The 24,885-nt window shown below is 46.3% G+C and overlaps 1 protein-coding gene across 3 annotated transcripts in view; it reads right to left on the reverse strand.

Moving 5' to 3' along the window:
* Positions 1 to 24,671, reverse strand: part of Fyb2 (FYN binding protein 2) — a 104,091-nt gene extending 79,420 nt beyond the window's left edge. For all 3 annotated transcript variants that reach the window (XR_005285875.1, XM_038334187.1, XM_038334188.2), the window contains exon 1: positions 24,529 to 24,671. Coding sequence is in view for 2 of the 3 variants with exons in the window: in XM_038334187.1 (XP_038190115.1) it covers positions 24,529 to 24,537 (9 nt within the window). In the remaining variant the exon portion in view is untranslated. The remainder of the gene's footprint in view (positions 1 to 24,528) is intronic.
* Positions 24,672 to 24,885: the final 214 nt, after the last annotated feature.

Here is a 24,885-nt window from a genome sequence, read left to right on the forward strand (position 1 = left end):
GGTCTACAAGAGCTAGTTCCAGGACAGGCTCTAAAAAAAACTACAGAGAAACCCCGTCTTGAAAAACCAAAAAAAAAAAAAGATCTGTGCTTCACCTGTTCGGGGTGTCTTTGCCGGATACCCATCCTTCAAATAATACTCATTTCTTTGACATCTCGCTCGGAAACTCCCATGAGGCTGCTCCCACTGCCCCTTAAAACCTCTCCTCAGACCTCTTCTGGCAACTGCTCTTAGTCTTGGATGTGTCCTGGAATGCCCAGGGGACCCCTGAGCATGCCCTCACTGACCAGAATCTCTGTGCGTCCACAGTGCTTTTGGTACGGCCATCTCGGCCTCTCGTGCGCCAACACACCTGGATGCAGAGTTGCCATTCTCTTCCCGTCTTTATCACTTCCCGTGTCCTATGGCAATCACTCAAGTGGATACTTTGCTTCCCCTGGATTCCTTGAGCTCATTCATAGCAGGTAGAGGAGGCCACTCATCCTGAAGACCACAGGTTCTATGATGAGTGACTCCAAGTGTTCAATAAATATTTACCAGAGCAACTCTGAACATAATGAACGAGCAGATTTCAGATAGTGGCCCAGAGGGGAATCTCATTTCAAAAAGGGCTTTCTCAGAGAACTGCCAATTAATTTCTTGCCAACAATGCATCTAAATTGCTCTTCTAATCATGGTACTCCCCTTATTAAAAATCCTCCAGTAGTCCCCCATGGCCTGATGCTAACTTACACATGTCTTAGCTACACACACAAGGCCCTGTCTGCTAATTTTTGCCATCATCCCCATCCTCTTTCCTGGTACTTCCTACTCTATTAGACTCAGCCCTGCCCCGCCCCCCTTGGGAAAACCGAGTTGCCTCTGTGCATTTGTTCACGCCACTCCCTCTACCTGGAGTACCCTCTCCTAATTATATCCTGTGCTCATATCCACCATTTGAGACAAGGACAAGGTGTCAGTCCCCAGAAGCAGAGTCAGCTCTGATCCCCTCAGCCTCTGCTTGCCCCTATGTTTCCAGTTTCCTGATTGTATCTCTGTCATCTATGCATACCTGTGTCTGCTCTAACCCCACCCCAGCTGTAGAGACGAGGATCGCGCTGTTTCTCTATCTCACACTCCTGCCACTGTGCTTAGGCAGACAGAGAATACACAGACAATGCAGGTCCTTTTAACTATGCATTTATGGATGTGTGGACCGAGAACAAGCAAGCTTCAGTCTAGACAGAAGTAAAGGGTGCTCCGGATTCCTGTTATGTGACATCTGTTTATGTGACTGCCTATCCAGGCGTGCATGGCAACATGCCTCCGCTGCCTGTTCCTGTAGCTCCACCGACAGACTGCTGAGCTCACCTCTGGAGAGGGCTGAACCAAGGATAGGCGCTTTTTGAAGTTCCGTCAGGTCACCAACAAACCCTGGTCCGATCTCAGCAACGACCTGAAGCCTGTGGTGTTTGGAAAGAACCCTGCTGTGCCCACCTTCTTTTCCTCAATGACACGGTAGCCCATTTTCCCTGAGCATACAACACCCATGAAACCAAGCCGCTTCCCCACCCCCATTTTCTTGTGGAAGAGGCCACATAGTGGGACACCTACCGCACCCCAGGGACAATGCGAGGACAGAGTAGAAGGGGGACAGGCAGGACGAGACAAACCTGACTGGGTTTGAGTAACAAGCGACTTCCCAGAGAAAAGGAAGCATGAAGAATAAATAGGAGAGTGACTGCCCTTAGGAGAAGGAAAGTACAAGCCTGTTTACAAGTGCGGAGCAAGGAGATACAGCTTTAAAAGGCCTGAGGCCTGGAGAGCCCAGCAGGCAGCGATTCTTGGTCTGGAAGGATTATTGTACTTGAGGAGAGAAATGAGGCTGGGCACGTTTTCATTTTCATAGTTCAAAACGCCTTCAGAGAGGATACCGGGAAATGTAACAGAGAGTGATATTGTTTCTGTATGTAGGCTCCAAGTCCACAATGGTGGTCTTCCTCAATCACTCTGTTCTTTATTACTCAGGGTCTCGTTGGACCCAGAGCTTACCCCAGGCTTGTCTTTACTGCTGGTTTTGCAACAGGCAGGCGCCAAGCCTGCCTGCTTTTCTGTGGGTTCTGGGTAATCTAAATTCCAGACTTTACAGCCATGTGGCAAGCGGTTTACCCACAGAGCCATCTCCCAATACCAAGAAACTGATATTTTAGAGCCAACAGATTCCCCCTTTCAAGGCACAGGCCTGTCGAGCGACCAGAGCAGAAGGACCAGCAAAGCAAACCACCACTCACCGGAGGCACAAGATTTACAGAACCCTTTAGGAATGGCTGAGCAGCGGGGCTTGGCATTGCTTCCAGGTATCAAAATGTTGCTGAGCAGGGGCTCTGTGTTGGTGCTGAGGGTCTCTAAGGGAAAAAAATCGACCATATGCCTCTGAGATCAGTTTCAAATCAAAGCCCCAAGCAAAGCAACCTAGGTTTTAATTATGTCAGCAGACAGAAGGATCAGGGCCTCAAGGCAGAATCTGCAATCCGTGTAAATGTGCCGACCTGCCAACTGTCCCACTACCGCCCATTCTCCATTCCCTGTCCCACACTTGTTGGGTACTAGAGCTTGGGGCAAGAATGGGAGTTTCTGGGCTGACAGGATGCCTTGGGTAGAAGTTCTTGCTAGATCCTCAGCATCTACTATGGAAGGAATCAAATCCCTCCTGAGAGTTGCCCTCTGCCATGTGGGTACCTCCATACCCAGACACATAATGTAGGAGGAGGGAGAGGAGGAGCGAGATGGGGAGGAGATTGAGGCTTCAGCAGAAGTGGTTGGGAAGCTGGGAAGTGGACCACAGAGTCTTTTTGTGTAAGAGGCTCCCTGGGTCCCCTGCTGTCCTCCCCTACTCCTCTCCACACAGAACCGATCTGGGCTATGACAGTTTTACGTGACATGTAATTCACCAACCACCTAAAGGAGAAGGGTGAAACAGCTTCCCGGAGTCACCTTACTGCTTTAACTCTCCACTATGTGATGCAAATGCCACAGCCGGTGCGGCCCTTTATATTTCTCGGATTTGTTTTGTATATCAGAATCCCAGCCAAATAAAGAAACTTGGAAAGAAATCAAATCCCATTTGCTTAGGGATGTTAGGTATGTTTTAGGGAAGGAACAAATCAGGTTCTCCCAGGTTTTCTGTCTCTATTACATCTCCTTTCTGTAATAATTTCAGAAAACTTGTTTTTACGATATGAAGTACCAATTGCCTGTGTCCTCCTCCTCCTCATCTCTCTCCTTTTTCCTCCTCTACCCCTCTCTTCCCCATCCCCTCCTCCCTCCCCCTTCCTCCTCTTCCACCTCCACTGTTGATACCGCTGTGAACCCCTTAGAAAGCTGGCAAGGTGTGGGTCATTATCTTATTTTACAGCTTCAGGAGCTGCCTTAGAGAGAAAACAATCCAGTCATGGGTTAAAAATCCTTGCTGTGGGCTCGGGAGGTAGAAGGGCTGTGTCTGGGCAGCCTTCGGTTGACTCTTTGTCACTCCAGTTCCACCGGTAAAGTGATATCAGTAATAAAGTTCAACAGCCAATTAACTCAGATAATCCATGGACAGTGTTCATCACGGTGCCTGGCACTGACTGTGACGCCGGGGAAGACGCACTGACCCTCACTGGTCTTGTCAGTGTGCACTGCTTTTAAGGGAAGTTTCTATTTGACAATAAAGTCTTCTAGAGTTTGCATGTGTGCCCCCACACTTCATGTGTCAAAAACTTCATTACTAAATTTATATCGCAATGGAATTTGAAGGTGGGCTTGGAGGAAGTCACTTGGATAGATTGGGTTGGATGAAGTCACAAGGGTGTGGCCTCCTGGACCATATCAGGTCCAGATATGTAAGATGAGGATGAGAGACCCAGGCACTCATGATCTAACTTGCTGTCATGATACAATAAAAAGGCCTTCATCCATGCTGGCATGAGGCCAGTGCCGTGTTCTTAGATTCCCTGCTTCTAGAACTTGAGGAATCATTTTCTCTTCTTAATAAATTACTCAGTTTCAGGTAGCTTGCTATAACCACATCACAGTGACCAACAGAGATCTGAGTCCAAAATGCCAGATCTTTTCCTTATCTCATGGGCCCTTTCTCAACATTATCTTGTTTACTCTGAATCCAAGTTGTCATGGAGAAGCAATCAACTCCATTTTACAAAAGAGGAAACTAGAGCAGGAGGTCAGGACACTTTGCCCAAGATGAAAGAGCTAATTAATGGTAGACCTCCTCAACACCATCTCCCAGCTTCTTGCTGCTCACTAGAACAGTCTCAGGTTTGGCCGTCAATAGACAAGAAATGCAACCTTTGGGTATGTGAAAGCCCTTCATCTGGAGCAAGATTTTTCAGCCATCAGGAGCTAGTGCTTGACAGTCTGTGCTGTGTCCATGGACATTCTGCTAAGACACCCAGTCAGCCTCAGGACCTTCTTCACTTGACAAGCAGCTGAGTCAGAGTCCCATGAGAGAGGCTCACAACAGCATCAGTGTGGTGGTTTGAACGGGAATGGCTCCCTTAAGCTCACAGATTTGAACGATTGATCACCAGGGGTTGACACTATTAAGAGGTGTGACACCTTGTTAGAAGTGTGTCACTAAGGGTGGGCTTTGACACAGCCAGGCCTAGTGCCACTCTCTCTTCCTGCTGCCTGCTGATCCAGAACTCTTGGCGCCTTCTCCAGCATCCTACAACCCCTGCCTGTGCATCACCATGCTTCCTGCCATGATAATCATGGACTAAACCTCTGAGCCTATCATCTGCCCCCAATCAACTGCTTTCCCTTATTCCAGCTGCTGTGGTCACAGCGTCTCTTCACAGCAATAGAAACCCTAACTGAACAATCAGTGACATACCAGACCCTGGTGAACACTCCTGGCACCAACTCACAAGATCCTTTACCTTTGGAGGTAGACGACTATGTGGGACCAACACCATCGTCCATCCAGACGATTCCCAGGAAAGATGCATCCCTCGCCCTTTGGAGGCCAGTGTGCAATGATGGCTTTAAAGAGAAACCCTACACGGTGGCAGCACACTGGCCTCCACCAAATGTGTGGGTTCCAATAGTTACTATACATCTCTCTACCTGGCAAGCCCCTCAAAGTGAAAGGTGGTGAATGCCCTGTGCTCTTGAGAGCCCCACACCTCCTTCAGCCCATGTGTTTACTGTCCAGTTTTCTCCTTCCTGCCTAAACTGAGAGTCACTTTTGGTAACAGAAGCAAGGCTAAGAGCATGGGTTTGAGGGTTGAAATGCCTTAGGTTGGCATCTTGACCTGTGTCACCTTAACACAGTTGTTTCAGTTCTTTTTTTTTTTTTCTTCTGTTTTCTGACTCATGGAATGGGGAACCAACCACTCCCATCATGAGCAATAATGTTGGCCTGGTGCCTGGCACAAAGGAGGCCCCTAGGCAATGGTGTTGGGGTAAGACAGTTGCAATGTGGCAAAGGAGGGCTTGCTGGTGGTGATGGTGATGATGGTGGTGTTGATAACCCATGATTATGATGGCAGTGCTGGCAGGGTGACCATCTGTGGCCAACAGCATATGCCGAAGTCAATCAGCCTGGCACGTTCAGGTGGGAGGATCATTTATCCGATAGGTGGCATTTTATTTCCCAGTTACAATGATGCTTCTGTCTTGGCCCCTCCTGTACCACACCTACCATAGCCACTCCTCCTCCTCCTTAGTTTTAAATGTTCTAGTAATAATATTTACTTATTGTATTTGTATTGAACAATATAAAATAAATTTTACTTTGTCTCTAAAGCAACTGCTACCCTAGGTGGAAGAACTCACATGACCACTGAAGTAACAAAAGAGAAAAAGAGAACAACTTGTTAAGTCAACAGTCACTGCAGAACAAAACAAACACCCATATGTTTCCTCTCAGTCTCCCTGGCGTGAGGCACTCATTCTCGTCTGGGTTCTTAACACTTTGCTAACAAAATGCTGTACAGTATTAACATACCATAATATACGAATCAAGAATCCATTTTGAAATCAAATTTCAGTACAACAGTCCTCAAGGGCACTGCAACAATCCATACAATCTAGATTTTAAAGGTAATAACACTTAGCTTCTTATGAGATGTGCTTAAAAATTAATGTACTAACAATTAAAAATGAATTAGGACCTGTAGGGAAAAGGAGAGTGAAGTTTATTGATGGCTACTTGAAAATATATAGGAATTACGTTGTAGTAGTTTTCAAAAGTATTTTTAATTTTATTTTTTTGAGTGCTGTGTGTATTTGTATGTGTACGTGTGTGCTTACACATGTGCATGAAGATGTCCATGGAGACTAGAAAAGGGTTGCAGATCTCCTGGGACTAAAGTTATAGATGGTTGTGAGCCACCATGTTGGTGCTGGGAATTGAACTTCAGTCCTCTGCAAAAGCAACAAATGGTCTTAGCTGTTGGGTCACCTGTCCAGCTCCTCTGACCTATTCAAGAGCAGAAGTTTTTCTTTTATTATTTCTTTCATCTTTTGAGATTATATCAGTTTCCCCTGTCTCTTTCATCCCTCCAAACTCTCCCATATGGCATTCCTTGATCTCTTTCAAAGTCATAGCCGTACAGTCAGTTGTTAAGTATATAATATATAATATACATAATAGACACATACACAAATACATATATATTTATTCCTAAGTACATAAAAATAATCTCTTCAGCCTGTATAATGTTACTTGTATGTATGTTTTTAGAGTTGACCATCTGGTGTTGGATAACCCATGTGCTCTTCCATGGGGAAGGCTAATTCTCCTCTTTCTGGCATTCCCTAGTTGCCTATAGTTTTTTACGTAGGGTTGAGGGCTCATGGGCTTCCCCCACCTAGTCTGTGTTAGCATGTTCACTGTCCTTGTTCAGCTCATGTTTAGGCAGCCATGTTGCTGATCCACATACCTTAACACTTCCCTATGACTTTATTCTCTTCTCCTGTTCCCCTTCTCTCCTTATTCCCCAGCCTACCGATGGTGATCACTCAGAACAACGAACCAGAACCCGGCTGAAAACCTCTGCAATGCCCATTTCTACTTTATCCTGGGAGTCCCTCATCAAGGATAGCCAGGGAAAGGAGGGGAAGAACAAAGGGAGCCCAGATGGGAGAGACTCTGACCAAGCCACCAGTTGGAGGTGGCCTTGAATTTTCTCACAGGTGCTGGGACAGACCTGGGTCTTGGCTCAGAGACCAGCTTGGAGTAAGTGATCAGAATGAGAAGGTAGATGACACAGGCAATCCACGTAGCCTGCATGGCTTTAAGAGCGACGGCAGGGGAGGAGGGATTCTCTGTGTGAAGAGACAGGAGAAATGAATTAAGACCTTTAAAGTCACAGGATCCTACACAAATAAAAATCACAGGCAATCGTTCAGCTTCGAGAGAATAAAAGGTGTGAAGCAGCAACTTCTGATTCTGTGGCTTACATGGGCTTCGGTTCCGATTCTGTGGCATGCACACGCTCTGGTTCCTCAAGAGGATCTGACTCCCAGGAGGCTAGACAGGAAGGAGGAATAACACTGGAGCAGTATCTCAAAGCCTCAGGTGTTCGTCTACATGAGATCGCGTCTAGTTTAGGAAGTTAGAGTTAAGGATTAGAAACCCCAAGGTCTACCATGACACGTGAGTAAAAGTTAATAGGTTCATGTTAATTACTTCTCATAGACGATGTCACAACTTGAGGAAGTTGGCTAATTGAACTTCTACAATCTATCTTTATTTTGGTAAAATCTAAAATGAAAATAACTATATTCTTTTTCCTTACTAAAGTTCTTATAAATATCAAATCAAGTGCCATAGGAAGATGCTTTGGATATAAGGCCACACAGGTTCAAGGCATTCTCTTTAAAGGTGCACAATGATGTGTCTCACACAAGAGCATGGTCTGGGTAGGAAGAGCAGAGCGTGTGCACCTAGCTTAGCAGAGGTGGGGATGGCTAGCTAAGGACATCAGTGTCCAGAGCAGCACACCCTACCTTGGAAGCTCAAGATAACAGTAGAAAATGGACCCTGCTTTTACAGACTAGAATCCACATTATGAGAAATATATTATATAGTGTACCGCCTGATTCTGTGTGTCAACTTGATACAACTTGATACAAGCTAGAGTTGTCAGAGAAGAAGGAGCCTCAGTTGGGGAAATGCCTCCATGAAATCCAGCTGTAAAGGTATTACCTCAATGAGTGATCAATGGGGGAGGGACCGGTCCATTGTGGGTGGTACCATCCCTGGGTTGGTGGTCCTGGGTTCTATCAAGACAGTAGACCAAGCAAGTCATGAGGAACAAGCCAGTAAGCAGCACCCATGGCTTCTGCATCAGCTCCTGCCTCCAGGATCCTGTACTGTCTGAGTTCCTGTCCTGACTTCCTTAAAAAATGAACAGCAGCATGACCGTGTAAGTCAAATAAGCCAAGCCCCCTTCCCCAACTTACTTTTGGATCATGGTGTTTTGTCACAGCAATAGAAACTCAAACTAAGACATATAGGAAATGAATAGCTATTTACTCACTAAAAAAATTCAGCCTGGCAGTGGTGGCGCACGCCTTTAATCTTTGTACGTGGGAGGCAGAGGCTGGCAGAGCTGTATGAGTTCGAGGCCAGCCTGGCCCACAAAGCAAGTTCCTTGATAGCCAAAGCTACACAGAGAAACCCTGTCTTGAAACAAACAAACAAAAATCTGGATAACTATTCCAAAAACAACTGGTCAGGATGGGCTAGGAAAAAAGTAGGCTAAATAGTACCCTCCATGGCTCGTACAGATGCCCATGCCCTGATGGAGGAGAGTTATCTGTCTATGTTACTTTCATTGGTTAATTAATAAAGAAAACTGCCTTGGCCCTTTAAGAGAACAGAAAATTAGGTAGGCGGAATAGACAGAACAGAATTCTGGGAGAGTTGGGGAGACGCTTCAGGCAGTCGCCATAGTGAGTCTCCATGCTTCTCCTCTCCGAGATGGATGCAGGCTAAGATCTCTCCTGGTAAGCCACACCTCGTGGTGCTACACAGATTACTAAATATGGGTTAAAGGAAGATGTGAGAATTAACCAATAAGAGGCTGAAACTATGGGCCAGGCAGTGTTTTAAAAGAATACAGTTTCCGTGTAATTATTTTGGGCAAAGCTAGCCGGGTGGCGGGACACAGCCCGCCCGTTTCCTTCTACAATGCCCTGCCTCTGGGAACCTGTGAATAAATATGTCTTATTATGGTATCTTCCATGGTGAAGGGACTTTGGAAATTAGGACTTGGCTCACTCAGGTGAACTCAGCATATTCTTAGGGTCCTTATAGGACAAAGGTGAGGAATTAATTATCTTGAAAGATATAAGGCTGGAAGCTATCAGAGAGAAGAGAAGATGATATGCTACTGGCCTTGGTATGCAAGGCGGCACCAGCAATGACAGCAAGGGCCTTCTGAGGTGAAAAGGGCAGGCAAAGGAGGCATGCAGCTCTGTGGGACCACTTGTTACAACACCAACAGGATACTAATACTCATGCTCTGACTAAAATGGGGTGATCAGTGGTTAGCATAGAAGAGCTTTTATTGTCCTCAAGCAGACCACAAATCTACCGGCTTAACCCAAGTTCTTTCCTCCTCCAATCCAGTCCTCTCTTCCACACGGCCAAGCTGATTTAGAGGAGGACTCTGCTCTTCACAATCTTAGAGATCCACCATACGGAATGTCACATCTCAACACCTAGGGCAGGTACGGAAGGGGAGAGAGACTCACACCCATGTGTAGGTGTCTAGAACGTCACTTCCCATCACAGTCTATTGGCCAGCACTTGTCATGTAATTTTAATATAATTTGAAAAGAGGCTGGGAACTGTTAAGAGAGCAAAGGAATGTCTGGTCACCCCTAAAGCACTGTTGGCCACAGCTGGTCAGCACTAAGCGTTGTTGGCTATAACTGGTCAGCACTAAGTGTTGTTGGCCACAGCTGGTCAGCACTAAGTGTTGTTGGCCACAGCTGGTCAGCACTAAGTGTTGCTGGCTATAACTGGTCAGCACTAAGTGTTGTTGGCTATAACTGGTCAGCACTAAGTGTTGTTAGCCATAGTTGGACACCCCTAAGCATTGTTGGCCATAGCACTAAAAGGCTGACTTAACAAGAGGTTCCCAAGAGAGGGGCTTTTAAAGTGGAAGCTACAGAACAAGAGATGTGTGCTAGGTAAAGAGAAAATGAACACAGGCCGCCTTTGCACAAACTTGTGGAGAGAGGTGAGGAGAGGGAAGAAAGCATATCTAATTTCTCTGAGGTCAGAAAGAAACAAACATTCACAATGCATTTAGCATGTGCTTGCCCAAACAAGACAAGCCACGAAGGCACTAAAACAAGACAAGCCACGAAGGCACTAAAACAAGACAAGCCACGAAGGCACTAAAACAAGACAAGCCACGAAGGCACTAAAACAAGACAAGCCACGAAGGCACTAAAACAAGACAAGCCACGAAGGCACTAAAACAAGACAAGCCACGAAGGCACTAAAACAAGACAAGCCACGAAGGCACTAAAACAAGACAAGCCACGAAGGCACTAAAACAAGACAAGCCACGAAGGCACTAAAACAAGACAAGCCACGAAGGCACTAAAACTGTATTTTGCGTCAGTTTTCTATTTTGCATAAAATTTAATCTAGTAGTTTGGTGGAAAGACTACTGATACATTTTCCCATTTTTTTCCAAAGGGATTTCTGTGGGATCTTGAGATTAATGGCCACTTAAATTTACCTTTTTCCTTGAAAAGTCTTCCTAGCTGGAGGCCAGATTGGATGACATTTCCTGCATGGGCATTTCCCCAGTGGAAGTCTATGATCCATAATGCTTCTACTTAGCTTCTACTTGGGTTTATTAACTTAAAATTATACCTTTAAGAGCCTAGATGCTACACCACAAATGAGGGCTAATCTTGCTTGTCAATTTGCTAGGAATCAGAGTTGCCAGGGAAACAGAACTCTGAGCAGGTCGGCGAGGGATTATCTAGATTAAGAGGGTAAAGGTAGGAAGGCACGCCCCACTCTAGTGCTATCTCAGTTGCTGTGCTAAACACTCTGAACAAAAGCTATAGACACAGGCAAGGAAAGGGTTTATTTCTGCTTACAGGTCACAGATCATTGAGAGAAGTCAGGGCAGGAATTCAAGCAGGGACATGAAGCAGAAAACATGGCAGAATACTTTTCTCTAGCTCACTAGCAAATCTATGCTTAGTTTTTTGTTTGTTTGCTTGCTTGTGTTTTGCTTGCGTTTTGCTTGCTTGTTTGTTTTGCATAGTTCAACAATTCCTATCCTGACCACGCACTGTGCCATCCACAATGGGCTGGGCCATCCTGCATTGATTAACAATACAAACAACTCCCCATAGACTTGTCCAGAGGGTAATCTAATCGAGGCGATTCTTCCACAGACTTCCTTCTCAGAAGACTCTAGGCTGTGCTGATAGTCAAAGCTAACCAGGACACACCCTAAATGTGAGGGTTACTATATTCCATGAACACTGGTCCCCAACTAAATAAAAGGGGCAAAGAAAGCTGAATCCAAGTGTTGGTTACTGTGTTTGGAGGCTGTCTGGACATAATGTGACCAGCGGCCTTCTGTCCCTGCTGTCATATATCCCCACCACCATGGATTGCATTCCCTGGAACTGTAAATCCAAAGAAACTCTCTCTTCTTTAACTTACTTTTGCCAGGCATTTTGTCAAATCAATGAGATAAGTAACTAATTCATCAGATAATAATTTGATTCAAAGATGTATCTGAGTAGGAGAGAGCAGAGGCCATGTCCTGCCCTCATCCTACCCCAGGTATTTATCTAGTCTACGTAGCTGTCATTATTTTCTTCTGTTTGTATCTTGTATCACTGTTGCAAGGAGGGCCTGCTTGTTGGTTCCCAGCCACCTGGCTAGCTTAGAGCTGAAATAATCACACAGAAACTGTATTCATTAAATCACTGCTAGGTCCATTAGCTCTAGCTTCTTATTGGCTAACTCTTACATCTTAATTTAACCCATCTTTATTAATCTGTGTATGGTCACTTGGCTGTGGCTTACCGGCTAAAGTTCCGGTATCCATCTCTGGCTAGGCTCCACGGCATTTCCCCGACTCCGCCTTTCTCCTCCCATGCTATAGACCAAGCCAGTTCTTTATTCATTAACCAATAAGAGCAACATGTAGACAAAAAGACCTCCCACACCATATCCTAATTCACAAAACCCTTTCCTCACTGATGTCCTTTCATCTCCATAACCATCTTAATGATGAGTTATCAACCCCATTCAACATAAGAAAAACAACCTCAAATGCCTTAGGCACCTTGGCCACGTGACTATGCTTTATGACTATAATATGTCTTCTCTCCTATAATGTATTCCCTTTGTATTCTTTCCCTAGTCAACCTCAGTCAAGTGCTCCATCGCCATGTCACCTCCTGTGACGGTTCACGCCTACAGGAATTTTATTACTAGCAGTCAGTATTGAACAAATATCATGTGTTAGGCAATAGGCTAAAAGCTTTATATCTAAAACTTAGTTTCCTTTCATAAAAATACCAATGAGACAAGTGCCATTATTATGACATACCATGTTGTAGACGAAGCAACTAAAGAGCAAAGCAGTGGATCAGGGTTTCCAGGGCGGGCAGCCAGGCTGGGGTTTGTACTCAACGAGTCCAGCCCTAGAGTCTGTACTTTTAAAAAATCATTTCCTCATTTCTTTCCTTCTCCTCTCCCAACTCAGGGCCTTGCAGATGTTAGGGAACTGTTTTGCCTGAGGTCCTCACCCACCCCATTTTTTTTTTACTATTCTCAGTGACACATCTACTCCAGCCACAACATTGTGAGACTTCCCAGTCCTGTCTCACTCATTTGCTCTTTAGACTTCAGCTTTAATTCCTTTTCATCTCAATATTCAATTCCTTTTCATCTCTTGTTCCTGTTTGATCGTGTTGTTAATGTCATGAGCATTTATTGCTTTATTTACCATGCCTGATCTCTGCCTCTCTCTAGACTAAGCTCTTGCACAGTACGCCATCAGTGGCATCAGCAAACACTGCCTGGGCATTCACAGCATCAGGCACAGTTCTAAGTGTTCTGTAGAAACCTATGAGCTCAGGAAAGTCTAGGCTCTGCCAATGAGTGGACAGGACCCTCCATTGAGGGGCTCAGAGAAGCTGAATAACAGGCTTTTAAGATCACACAGCCAATGCGAGGTAGTACTGGGATTCAGAGTCAGGTACTTAAGGTTGTTTGCTTTGTGGGGTTGGTATTGAACAACAGGGTCTCCTACATGCTTCACAAATGCTCTGCCACTGGGCTGCAGCCGCAGCCCCATCCTGGGGGGAAGGTATTCGGGAAACATTCTACAGAATTCCTCTCTCCCATAGACTCTGGAACAATGCAGAAAGGACAGTCAGGGCTGGAGAGAAGAATCAACACACCCACCATGAAATACAAGGGCACAACTTGCCTAGGAGTCCCTGTGGGAAAACAAAGGCAGATTTGACTATACATCAGCAGGGAAATGACATGGCCAAAATAGTTTCACTATTCCTCAAATTTCTTTCAGAAAAAAAAATGTTTCTTCCTATTACCAAGACAATAATAAATCTCACTGAAGGATGGCCTATTTACAGTTTCCTCCTGAAAGAGTCAAAGTCAAGTATAGCTGTGGCTGTTTGAGCACTTTCCAACTAAGTCCCTGAGACATCTATGGATGCAAAGGTTTGTCATTGCCTGGTTGTGTATGAACCCCCTTATTCCCAGCTGAATAAATACCGCTGTTGATGCAGTTCCAGCAGACCCTGCTCAGGAAAGGACACTTAAACCTCAGAAGCCACCACTGGAGACATTTGCCAGGAATCTCTACATTTTATCACAACCCAGGAATCCTGTGACTAGTGAGACACAAGAAGGAATGCTATTTATTGGGCCTTCTTGTTGCCAGCAGGAGGCAAGATCCAGAGCCACCTAGAGGATGCTACAGTGGAGGTTAGGAGCATGGGCAAGAGCTCCAGAGCTTCAGGGTGAAGCTCCATGCCTCAGAATGTCTCTTAATTTTCAGAGCCTCTCTTCTTGTGAAAAGTTTGGGGTGGTGCTACCTGGACATATAGTGCATATTCAAGATTTATAGGCCTTTGGTCCAGCCCTCCCATCCAGAAAGGAATAGGAAGCTTTAAAAAATAGGCATGGTCCTGGCAGTTTTCAGAATATTTCTCTCTGAAAATATGGATAGAGCCAGCATCTCTATTTCCACCATGATGATTAACACTCACAGATTATACACTGACTGCAAGGAAGAATTTCTGGCTCACAGAGAAGTTAAGACAATTGGTGATGGCTATTTTATTTCTTGGTAAATATACTAGCCCGTGTTCTCTAGAGGAACAGGACTCATAGAATGAACATTTATTTAAAGGGCTGTTCATAGGAGTACCCAGACGGTTGATTCCAGATCCAACCAAACCAGCACAATAAAAACACTATTCTACTTCAGTTGGAAATTTAAAGTCCAAGCTCACAAGCTAATGTTTCTGTGTTTATGCTTTTCCAGATAATAAACTAAAAAAAAAAAATGGTGCCCTAGTCAATGCTTAGCCTCTAGGTCAAAGACTGGCTCCCTGGCTCTTGGTCCATGAACCTTTGAACAAAACCAGGCAACCCAGAAAATCATTTCCTTGTTTGTAAAAGGGAACTAGAATCATTCTCATGGGATTGGTGAGGCTTGAACGAAATCGTGCCTGAAAAGACTTGACGGTGTTCTTTAAATATCTTCCATCCTTCCCAGGATATCAAGTTCATTAAACTAGTCACTAAGCAAGGAACTGTGGTGAGTGCCAAGGAGTGGCAAAAACACAAAACACATGTCTACTGCTATAATTAGCTTATGAGAGATATAGGTCAGACTTTGGGGGTCCTTGGTTTATGACCTGGAGACCAAACAAGACAGAAGACATATACAGTTAAGCATCTTTTATTCAGAATGTGTGGGCCAAGTAGTGTATTGGATCTTAGGTTACTTGGGAGTTTGGAATATTGTAAATATGTAATACGCTATCAAATCTAAATATGCAATTCATGTATGTTTCACATATACCTTATACACACGGTCTGAAGGTAACCTAGTAACTGTGCATGAATGAAAATCTGGTGGTATGAAAATCTCTCCTTGTGATATCATGTCAGTGCTCAGGCCAGTTCAGATGTGAAAACACTTCCGGTTTGGAGCTTTTAGATCAGGGCCGCTCTGCCTGTACCACATTCTTCCTCAGCACCTCACATCACTCAGACTACCCAGACAGTTCTGCTGCTAGGTGCCCTTAGCTGTCTCCTCTCCAAATTAAAATCCACCTTTACAAGCAATGAAGCCAAAGGTCACAGGGATGAAATAATTCACCTCCAGGCACGCAGGCCTGAGAGGTGGACATCACGTTGGGCAGAGTCCTGAGACTCCCAGTCTCGAGCTCTTTGTTCACATCGCAGAATCACAGAAGACAGCAAACGTCCAGCACACACATTCCACACACTCAAAATAGCAGCTCTGAAGGCCAATGTTGGCATCGGCCTAGGATACCAGCTGCTAAGGAGCCTGAGGCAGGAGGGTTGAAAGCTCAAGGATTTCCTGGGCTGCAGAGTGAGTTCAAGGCAGCCTAGGCAACTAAATGTTAATGAGACCCTGCCTGTAAAAGGAGAAGAGAAAAGAAAAGAAAATGAAGGTTTGGTAGAGTAGGGTACATGAAGTGCTATCTATGTTTACCCTCTATCACTCAAAACAAAACAAACAAAATCGGTTTTAAAAAAGCAGCAACAACAACAACAAACCATTACAAACAATAACAGCAATAACCAAAGAAAGCCCCCAGCACCACTGAGAAACAGCTCAACAGTCTGGGGTACTGTATTTTTTTAAAGGGCACTTGAAGTTGGCATGTCCCCATTTATCCTTTAAAATTTTAAATAACGCTGCCTTCAAAAAAAATTTGACCCTCAAAATCATTAGAAACAAGCCTCCCCCACCCTTTTCTTTCCTCCTGCCTCCCACCATGACTTATCTTCCAGACAAGCTATGGGCTAGTTCACCAGAGGTGGATGGGGGGTGGGAGTTGCAGGGCTTGGAGAATGGTTTGCATACCAATGGTGTAATTCCATGGATGGGGGAGCTTGACAAGATCAGCAACTTTTAAGTATAGTATTTTAGTTTTTCAGTTTATTCAAATACACTGCTCAAAATGTAATCCTTACTGACAAAATTGACAGGTGTTACTATATACACATACAGTTAAGAAAAATTAAAGTCAGAGAAAGTAACTGACTTTTCTGGGGACAAAGAGCAAGTGCAAAGCAGATGGTGGCTCACATGCAGGTTTCCTGGCTTAAAGTTTTAGCCCTCTGTCCCACATAATGTCCACTATCGTCATGATGGACGGGGGAAAAGCCAACCATCAAGAATGGAACCTAGAAGGCCAGCAAGATGGCTTAGCAGGTAAAGGCACTTTCTGCCAAGCCTGATCCCAGGATTCACATGGTGGAAGAGACTCAGTGCTCCCTAGATAGTTGTCCTCTGACCTCTACACTTGGGCATCATGAAAACACACACACACACACACACACACACACACACACAGAGTCAGTCAGTCAGTAAATAAGATGTAAAAACTACGAAGAATGACACTTTGACTTAGTCTTAGCACCAGGGCCCTGCCCTATCTGTAAAATGGGAAGATAACAAGAAAGAGAATCAAGATACAAGAGAAATGAAAACTTGGAACTCTCTCCACGGTCAGGCTGCAAAGTCTGATATTCTGAAACACAGTCTATACAACTTATCTGTAGTTAATGAGCACTTGCAAATGGGGCATTATTTGGATTAATCTTTGCAAATCTTTCCAGGGATTTGCTGACTGGGGAGGGACCCCAACTTTCATGCCTAGTCCCTATGTAGCACTTTCCCAAGTGCCTTCTCTGAAGACCTAAGCATAGTTGCTTTGGGGTAGTTCCAAAACAGTGGCACAAAGTGTCACCCTGAACATTAGGAAATACCATTCTGGATACTAACGTCAACTTCCTTTGTTCATTTGTGGAGATGGGTTCCTGCACAGTTTTGCTGGGGCCGCCATGATTAAGTGCCACCAGCGGTGGCTTGAACAAGAGAAATGTGTTGTCTGATGGTTCTGGAAGGTAAATGTTCAATTTCAAGCTTCCGGCAGAGTTGGTTCCCTCCTGAGGATTGTAGGTCTTCCGCTTGGCTCGGGGTTGGGTGGCAGTCTTAATGTTCCACAGGGTGTTAGCTCAGCATGGCCACACTGTCTGCCTTCTGCCTATTTCCCTGTTTCCATCCCTCTTTCCTGAGGATATCACTCATGCTGGATGCAAACTCCCTCTTACGGCCTCACTTCAATTTGACTCTTCTGTAAAGACCCTCTAAATACGATGTGTGTTCTCCAAGTGCTGGCCGGGGCTTTGAAGTAAGACTTCGGGAGAAGGACGCAGTCCAACTGTAACAGCATCCCGTTCATCCTGTAAGCTACTGCTGTGTCAGGCATGACATTATCTGCCCTTTGAGCCCAGAGGGCTGGTCCAAGTTCTTTATACCTGTGAACGTATTTAAGCCTCTGTGGAATGCTAAGAGGCAGATATTAGTTTCTCTCCTTTACAAATGGAGCACCAAGAAATTAAATACCTTGTTCAAAACCACACAGGTGGTATTTGTCAGAGCTAGAGACAAACCAGTCAGGCACCTCAGAGTCTGTGCCTTTAAGAGTCAAGCTTTCCGGTCTCTTACAGTGGGACAATGCCTTCCTCCCTGAGACCTCACACTTGGCTCTACTCAAAGGGCCTGGTGTCTTGCAAGGAAAGGAGAAGCCAACTGTGGCCAAGAAGGTGTGGAGGGATTCTTGGGAAAGTGAGGCCTGATTTTAGTCATACCAGCAAGAGGTCATGCCTCTGGGTGAGGATGCTCACAGAAACACCAAATTGGAACAGGTATAGCCCAGGGATAGGGCACCATGGCTAAAGTGGGAGGGTATGGGGTGGGTACCAAGACCAGCAGCCTTGTCGGGGGAGGGGCTGGCTTGCATGGGCTCCACCTCCCAGCATGGAGAACAGCTGGCAAGTGGAATGGCATGGCCAGCAGTGTCCACTTTGGAACATTCTCTCAGGAGAAATGAAGGCAAATGATTTGGAGAAGAGGGGGTTGACTCTTCCCTTGGAAACAGTGGTGGGATGGGGGCAGGGCTTGCTATGAGGAATGAACTGGCAAATGACACAGGTGATTTCCTATCTCACCAGCAAGGACCAAACAAGACAGTCCAGGAGGATGCTGCTCCCAGCCTCCCAGCCAAGACAGACGCGAGCTGTCTAGTTTTTTATGTGGTGACTTACAGGGTGTCTTCTTTTCCCTCAGAATACATCTGAGATATTTTTGAGGTTTTAAAACATATGTTTGTTTTTAAAAGATGGGGTCTTGAGCCGGGCGGTGGTGGCGCATGCCTTTAATCCCAGCACTCGGGAGGCAGAGGCAGGCGGATCTCTGAGTTCGAGGCCAGCCTGGTCTACAAGAGCTAGTTCCAGGACAGGCTCTAGAAACTACAGGGAAACCGTCTCGAAAAACCAAAAAAATAAAAAAAATAAAAAAATAAATAAAAGATGGGGTCTTACCCCATAACCCAGTCTAGCCTGGAACTCACAGCAGTCCTCCTGCCTCAGCCTTCTGCGTCCTGGGATTGCAGGTGTGTACTGTCACACTCTGCTCTGATGGAAACCTCTTAATCGCAGCTGTTTCTACTCGCCACAGACAAGCTCAGCAGCAGGAGACTGTCACTGCAGGTAGATCCCTAGGGACGGATCCTTGTGGACTGCAGACGCAACACAAGAAGAAACAGCTGGCACCTTCATTATTCAGGTGCTCCCTAAGGGCCCTTTCCTTAAACGTCAGATTAGGCAAAAAGCCCAAACGTTCCTCTTGAATCATTGCTAAATGATATCTCATAGGCATTCAGCCCTAGATTCCAACCAAAGGATAGTCAAATGTGATCTTGGTAATGTCTTACTGCCTCAGGACCATCTCAGGGTATGCAGCTCAACCTTGACTTTTAAAGGAAAAGCTCCCCTATCCCCCAGTGGCTCCTTCGGCTCTCAGAATAAAACATACACAGCACCAAGGGCGTTTCAGCCCCTGTCCTTTCTAAATCTTAGGATTCCATTCTGGCAACTTACTTGCATTTAAAAAATTTCTACCCGGCAACACTTTGCCTCAAGAGTGTCCCCTGTGAGCCGGGCGGTGGTGGTGCACGCCTTTAATCCCAGCACTTGGGAGGCAGAGGCAGGCGGATCTCTGAGTTCGAGGCCAGCCTGGTCTACAAGAGCTAGCTCCAGGACAGGCTCTAGAAACTACAGGGAAACCCTGTCTCGAAAAACCAAAAAAAAAAAAAAAAAAAAAAAAAAAAAAAAAAAAAAGAGTGTCCCCTGTGGTAGTGTCCCTACCACACTCTGGACCCCTGATTCTTTGTCTACTGCCCCCACCCCATGCCCACTCTTCCTCTCCTCTACACTCAGCTCAGACAGCATCTCCTCATCTCCTCAAATGAGTTCCCACGCTGGGTTAGGCACCCAGCCGCACTGCTGCCATTCAGGCTGGGCCTCCTCCTCCTCCTCTACATCTTCTGAAAAGATGAGCAACTAGCTGGCATGTAAGACCGGTCCCGCTCAGATGCGCATGTCTGGCCTGGCACGTGGGAGATGCTTCCTCAATGTCCATGAGATAATGTAAGCCGGGCCTAGTGTGATCTTCCGACCCAACATGAACAAGAACACTTTCTGGGCACCCAAGGTACAGGCACTGGATGGGTAGTTACAAAACTGCCACCCGCTTTCTGCCCCCGGGCTCAGATTTCCTTGTAAAATGGGAGTTGTTAAACAGGTTGGACTTTGAGAAATTTCCCAACTCCAGCCCTAGCTCAGATCACTTGGCTGCCGCTGGGCAGAGGCAAACTTAAATGCGGTTTGATTCTTAGTGTGGCCCAAGCTCATCCATCAAACATTCAAGCTCCATTTGGTGACACCGTGGCCGGTAAGCCCTAACTTAAAAAAATGCTGCAATTCTCTCTTGACAAGACTGGCCCCAACTGAAACCACGCCTGACTGAGGGCACGGGTGGGCTACCACTTATCTCTGAGTTTCACAAAGGGTTAACCAACCTCTCAGTATGAGGGTCCAAAAGTACCCCCATGAGTGTGTGTGTGAAGATGTATGCATGTGTATGTTTGTGTGGATACATACATATATTCATACGCGCGTGGAGAGCAGCAGACAACCTCAGGTGTGGCTCCTGAGGAGCTGCCCACTTTGTGCTTTGAGGCAGGCTCTCACTGAACCTGGAGCTCACTGATTGTGCCAGACTGCTGTCCATCAAGCCCCAGGGATCCTGCAGTCTCTGTCTCTCCTGTTAGGGGATTATAAATGTACCCCACATAACACCTGACATTCTTGACACGGCTACTGCGGACTGAACTTGGGTCCTCATGCTTGGATGACAAGTGTTTTACAATTGAGCAAGATCAAACCAGATCTTATAGACTTTTTCTGAACCACGTATCTATAAGAAAAACTAGTTTTTGGTTTTTTTTGGGGTTTTTTTTTATGTTGTTTGTTTAGGACAGGGTCTCATCATGTGACCTTGAATGGTCTGGAACCGCTATGTAGATGCGGCTGGTCTTGAGTTCTGAGATATACATGCTCTGCCTCCAGAACGCTGGGACTAAAGGTGTGTGGCACCTTTAACGTTAGATCAGCCCTAATGCGGTTTTTTGTTTTGTTTCAGACAGAATCTCACTATGTAGCACAGGCTGGGCTCGAACTTACAGTCCTCCTGCCTCAGTTTTCCAAATGCTGGGATCAGAGATGTGTACCACCAAGCCCAGATAAGCATAATTTTTCTTTCAATAACTGAAAAGAACAAAAGGCATCCATTTGTTCTAATACCTGCTAATGCAGAACCAGACAACTGAAAACTGAGTGGCCTGAAACAAACACAAGCCCCACCTTCCTCTGTATCTCCCAGTTGTACAGGAGGGCAATACTGACATGGCCCAGCCCGGTGAGATTTCTATGGTTGACGAAAAGTCATTCTGTGGCGTCTGCCTCATGCTGGTATGGTCTGTGGGGCTCTGAAAGTAGCCTTCAGGGAAGGCTGGCAAGCGAGGCTGAGTCGGAACTGTCGGTCAGGGTCTACATGAAGTTACCTTCAGCTGCGCAGAGGCTGCAGACCCAGCTGGAGGCTACAAGAATTAGTTCTCAGAACAAGGTGGGAACAGCATGGCCTCTTAGGAGTCTGTGAAGGCCCACAGTGCCAAGTGCGGAAGCCCACAGTGTCTGAGGCAGCCTGCAATTTTGCCCAGCTACAGCACAGGTAGCATGGTTTCCCCTCTGGAGAGGAATGTTGGAGAATGTGAGGGCAGCGTTAACCCCATGCAATCGTTGACAACACTCGTTGTCAGCACTGTTCTGATGCAGACCTTGTCTGATTATTCCCCCACCTCAGCTTCTCCTCTCGAACTCTGAAGCTGAGTATTCCTCTGTATAATTAGCCCCTCAATCACGCCATGTCTAAAACTGATGGCTGTGTCTTTCTAAACTGCTCAGCACTACGTCATCTTAGAAAATTCCAGTTCCATCCTCCTGAAAGCTCAGTCTTCATGCCTTTGGGTCCTCAGTACACCCTCCCTCCCTCCCTCCCTCCCTCTCTAATCAGTGTATCATGCTGATCCTGCCTTTAAAATACAGATGCACCTTGACTTTTCACAGGATAATGGCATGATAATCCCATGCTAAGTTGAAAATATCAGAAATATCATAAGCTAACAATGTAGGTGATACATCCAGTCTACCAAACCTCAGTGCTTAGCAACAGAGAGCAATACAATATTCATTTGCCTGTACAGCACCACACACGGATAGCCCAGGAAAAACTCAAACTTCACAGCTTATAGTAGTTCTTACCAGATGTGTGCCTCTTTTGTGCATTGTAAAGCCAAAACATCATCACTTCGCTCGTCCACAGTCAGGGACCCAGAATCTGACACTTGTATAACCATCATCCCTGCTAAGTCTGGCCTGAGCCGCTTCTCCTCCTGCTTAGATCCCTGTACCTTCCCTCTGCCGGGCCACACAGCTACCTTCTTACCCTTCAGACGCTCTAATTTCCAAACTCCAGCCACACGACTCTCAGGAAATGTAAGCCAGACGGTGGTGCTGCCCAGCTACCTGCAATCCTTGGGGAGTGCTGGTTTATAGTGAGGGTTCCACACTTCCACCATGTGAACATTTGCCCCTTACTTCCTCTGTTCCATGTAGTCTGCATTTGGCTGCTGCTCACCCAAGCAGTTTTTGTCTTGGCATCGGCTAGTACCTCTTGGTAGACTCGCTCCCTGGAAAACATCCACACGACCAACCCTCGAATCTCCTTAAGTTTCTGTTCTGTTTCCTCCTTGCAGTGACTTTGGACACTGGGCCACTTAGAATGGCAGTCTCCCCTGCTGCCTCACAACCTTAGACCCTTCTCTGCTTTGAACGCCCACTTTGTACAGCTGTCATTTAACCCTTACATCCGGTCTCTTTCTCCTTTCTTATTAGCATTCAAACTTCACGAATGCATTTTGTATAGCTATGCAGCCTAGTCTGGCCTTAAACTTTGGATCCTTCCAGGTGCTGTACCACCACGCCTGGCTGAAGCAGCGAGTTTTGACTGTCTGGTTCCACGCGGCATCCATGCACCCAGGACAGAATTTGCCCATATAAGGGAAACACTCCAAATGTACATATTATATAAGGAATGTTTTGTTGCTTTTCTAAAATGATAGAACAATCCTTTCAAGGTGAGGAACTGTCCATATTTCTTTTTGTTTTGTTTTGTTTTTGGAGATAGGGTTTCTCTGTGTATATATGGCTATCCGTGGCTCTGTAGACCAGGCTGGTCTCAAAGTCACAGAGATCCGCCTGCCTCTGCCTCCAGAGTGCTACAATTAAAGGCATGTGCCACCACTACCCGGTTCCCATATTTCTTCCCCTAGTCTCTCTGAGCAGAGGAGAATGTGTACTCACTTCTCTTGTCCTATAAAATGTTACTAGGTAACCAATATGCCCTTTTGTACTTTTTTTTCTCTAAACTGCCAAATATCCTATCTGTTCGGCTGGAGTCACCAACCCTTGCTAGTGCCACCTGGTTTGGAGCTGGCACCCAGTTGCCGTGATTAAAGAACCAGAGACTAAATCCCAGCCCTGCTTCTGGCTGGTGCTGTCACAATTCCTGAATCCACGTGGATCAGTTCATCTTGGCAAGTTGCCAGCACGGAGGAGGGTCCCAAAATTTGATGAATAAGGTCCGGCACAGTGGCACATGCGTGTAGTCCAAACATTTGAGAGGCGGAGCCAGCCTGGGCTGTAAAGTAAGGCTTTTTCTAAAATAAAAACCAACAACCCTTTCCACCCCTCCCCCACAAAAGAATAAGTTTCTAAACATCGTGGTGTGACAAGTGGGACAGGTTGAGGGAATTCACAAGGAGATGGAACTGGCATCCTTCATTCATTCTTTTCCCAAACCCCACCGACTGAGCCGAGTGAGACACCAGAGACACAGGTGTCCCTTGACCAGCAGCAGAGGAAAGGATCCCCATCCTGATTGTAAACCAAACATCTGGGTGAGAAGTACCGCAATTTCAGGAATAAATGATTTGCTTCCAAATATTTAATCTATACACGGTACAGCATGGGCACTTGTGAAAAGACTAGTACTAACACAACAGCGGAGCAAGAACTCGAGAAGGCAACAGAAAGACGGGATTAGCCAGGCAAAATTTCTGCATATGCCAACAGCATTCATTCAGCCAGTCCAAACTTTTTGTCGCATTTGTCAAAACCAAAACCAAAACCCAGCAGGGTCTCCCTGTGTGACTCAGAATGGCTTTAGCCTCTCCAGACTCTTGTCTGCTTCTGGGGTACTACCACTACAAGCCTGGCCTCTATTTCTTCAGGTACCTCCGGTCTCACAAAGCATCCACTCTGGTACAACTCTAATTTAGGAGCGTTCTAGGGCTCAAGAGCACAAGGACTTTTGTCCCCAGCCACAGAGTTAATAGGGAGCAGCGACGTGAAGTCACAAGTCACGGGGCACACTGCAAGGCCACCTTTTCCCAGAGTCATGCTCTGTCCTTGGACCTAGACACCCGCCTGCCGCCGCAAAGGTGGGAGAGAGTGGGAAAGTCAACACCGAAGTGAGAAGCACTTGAACCGGGGCTCTTGGAGCTGCTAAATGCCTGGGTCCGGGGTTAAAGAGAGCTTTGGAGAAACAGGACACAGGCTGACCGAGCATAGCAAGCATGACGCGTTCCTAGCTGGAGACCCGACGAACTTGGTCAGGTCCAGGAGCCAGGACACTTTTCCTGGCTTTTTCCCCAGCGATCCCGCCTTTGGAAGGAACTAAAGTTCCCAAGGTGGCACGCAGACGGCCCATACCCAAGCGGGTGTCTTACCTCTTCCATTGTAGTCCTCCGAGGCAGCGTCTGGTAGACAATCTCAGCTCCCCAGAGCTGGATCCTGGGGCCAACAGTGATCTGCCTCCGCCAACCAACCTGCAGTCACTTCCCCTCTTCTGGGACGCGTTGGAGCCCAGGCTCTTCACCAGCTCCACCTGGGCTGTGGCTCCACCCACTCTCGGGGCTGGGCGTGGGCGTGGGCGGCTCGCCATCCTCCCAGCTGGACCTGCTGCAGTGGGGGAAGGAGGCAGAACGTGGGCAGAAGGCTCTGTTCACTGCTCCCCAGGCTTCCTGCCATCACTCCTCTCTGCAAGGGTTTCACTTTGTGTCTGCCTCCGGTCCTCTCCCACCACA

This window comes from Arvicola amphibius, chromosome 6, assembly GCF_903992535.2.
Source record: "Arvicola amphibius chromosome 6, mArvAmp1.2, whole genome shotgun sequence".
Lineage (NCBI taxonomy): Eukaryota > Metazoa > Chordata > Mammalia > Rodentia > Cricetidae > Arvicola > Arvicola amphibius.